Source organism: Pygoscelis adeliae, unplaced genomic scaffold, assembly GCF_000699105.1.
Source record: "Pygoscelis adeliae isolate BGI_AS28 unplaced genomic scaffold, ASM69910v1 Scaffold431, whole genome shotgun sequence".
Lineage (NCBI taxonomy): Eukaryota > Metazoa > Chordata > Aves > Sphenisciformes > Spheniscidae > Pygoscelis > Pygoscelis adeliae.
The window spans coordinates 1,221,655-1,223,733 of record NW_008824047.1 but is presented as its reverse complement, the minus strand read 5'-3'; the positions used below and the strand labels follow the sequence as shown (position 1 = coordinate 1,223,733).

The 2,079-nt window shown below is 49.5% G+C and overlaps 1 protein-coding gene across 3 annotated transcripts in view; it reads left to right on the top strand.

Annotated features, from left to right (window-relative positions):
* The first annotated feature begins 350 nt into the window (after positions 1-350).
* CYFIP2 (cytoplasmic FMR1 interacting protein 2) overlaps positions 351-2,079 on the top strand; it is a 46,250-nt gene continuing 44,521 nt past the window's right edge. For all 3 annotated transcript variants that reach the window (XM_009333522.1, XM_009333521.1, XM_009333520.1), the window contains exon 1: positions 351-467. In XM_009333522.1, the coding sequence (XP_009331797.1) occupies positions 351-467 (117 nt within the window). The remainder of the gene's footprint in view (positions 468-2,079) is intronic.

Below are 2,079 nucleotides of genomic sequence, written 5' to 3'. Positions count from 1 at the left end.
TTCACTTGGGCCTGCTAAAGCTGCACTGCAGCGCCCAGCTGTTCTCTGTCTTAAGCAGTTTTGCATAGAGTTAAGCAGAGAAGGGCATGGGTGGGTAGTTGTGTTCCCCTTATTCTGCATTCCTACTCTGCTGTTGAATCACGGAAAGAGAGATGACATAGAGAAGTAGGTTAAATACACAAGAAAAGGAAAACGAGATAAACCAGGATCACGTCTCCTGCAGTACCAGCCAATCATGGTTCCAGTTTTGTCCTTTGGCGCTTTCCCACTCGGTCTTCTGGCTGCTGTCTGTCTGTCTGTTACCCTCTCTTTTACTTTGGATTTAGCACGGAAACTGAACATTCAGAACCATGACCACTCACGTCACACTAGAGGATGCCTTGTCCAACGTGGACTTGCTGGAGGAGCTGCCTCTGCCAGACCAGCAGCCATGCATCGAACCGCCTCCGTCCTCCATCATGTACCAGGTACCTTCAGCTCCCAGAGGTGGTGGGGCAGGGAGGGTAGTTCCAGTGGCTCATGCAAAGCACAGGGGCACATGGTGCTGTGAGAACTAGCTGAAAACATCCTGGGTTCACCATGTTTTAGGAAACGTTCAGAACAGATCTAGCCACAAATCTGTTCCCAAAGGCTTTAAAAGGAAAGCGCTAGAGATTGATGAAAGGGATCTTTAAGGCTGAGCCAAACATAGGGAAGTTAAAAATGAGGACCAGAGTGCACGAACGGGTAAGAAGCAGGAGATAAGATTTGTGATAACAGCAGAAAGTTCTCAGCGATGTTTTATTATGCACATATTTCTGTGCTTCCTTTTTATGGTAGTGCATGCATCTAAGTAGGTCAAAATCAAAGTTCTGCCTGACTTTGGCTGGCCTGTGCCGCTTGCACAGCTGGAGCTGCCGGTCTGGGGAGCTGATGGCATGCAAGGGAGGGCAGTCGCTACAGTCGCTTCTCTGCCTTGAACAACCGCCGATTTAGCTGCAGCTGCACTGACCAAGCAAAGTTTGGCATGAGCCCAGGGCAAGGCTCAACCTCCTGCTTTTGGATCCGCAGCGGGATGCCTCGGCTGCTTGGCCACCACACCACACCCTGCCCTATAGCACACACCCAGGGTTAAATATAATATGGGGTTTTACTTTCTCCATCCTGCCACTCCTGAATTCATGACTTACCCGTGGCAGTGTATAAATACGCCCGCACAATGATTGCCGTGCCATGTACGCAGGGGTCTGAAATTACAGTATCTCTTTCAGCAGGTCAGACTGCAGGCTCATTCAGTAGCACTAGGATCTCTGAGGGTTATCAGACCCAAAGGCGGTTCTGGGCTGTTCAAATTTAAACTCTCTCTGGAAAATCTTCATATCGCTTTTGCTTATCTCTTCTTTAAATCATTTTTACTCTTTGCTGGCTTGTGTCCTGTGAGGGGCTTAGGGTCCAGCCTTATGGCACAGCCTCCTTTCAGGGCCACGAGTCTGTGCACACCGCTGGGCCTAAAAACCTCATCTAAACTGGATCTAGAGATATTGGCCAAGCCTGTTTCCTCATCATACTTGGTTTGTATGTAGCCCTCTCCCCTGCTAGCCAGAAATGTATATACAGCCTCAGCTTTTCTTGTCACATGTGATGTCCTTGAGGCACTAAGAAGAGCAGCCCTGTGGCCACGGGTCTGTGCTCCTGCCTTTCCTACTCAGGAAATCAGTTATTGAGGTGAATGCGGTCGCTGCAATGCTAATGTCATTGCAAGGAGCAGCTCTGGGCGCCTGGGACTTCTGTAAGCTCTGCCCTCCAGCAGATACCATCAGCCAGCCTTCATGGAGGAAATTACCCGAGCGCAGGGTCTGTGAACGGGCACTCAGCGCAGAGAGGCTGAGGAGCTGCTTTTTCATCCCCTACCCTGCTCTGTGCTTTCTTGCCCCCCGTCCCAACCCAAAGCAGTAGCTCAACTTCCAAAACAACTGTTCATCCCAAAGCATCTGCTTGCAAGAGCAACACTAGCGCGGATAATAGTGTCTAAATGAGTGCTGACTTTCATATTTATGTTTTCAGACATCTCGTTCCCTGCCCTTTCTGTGTTTATTCTTT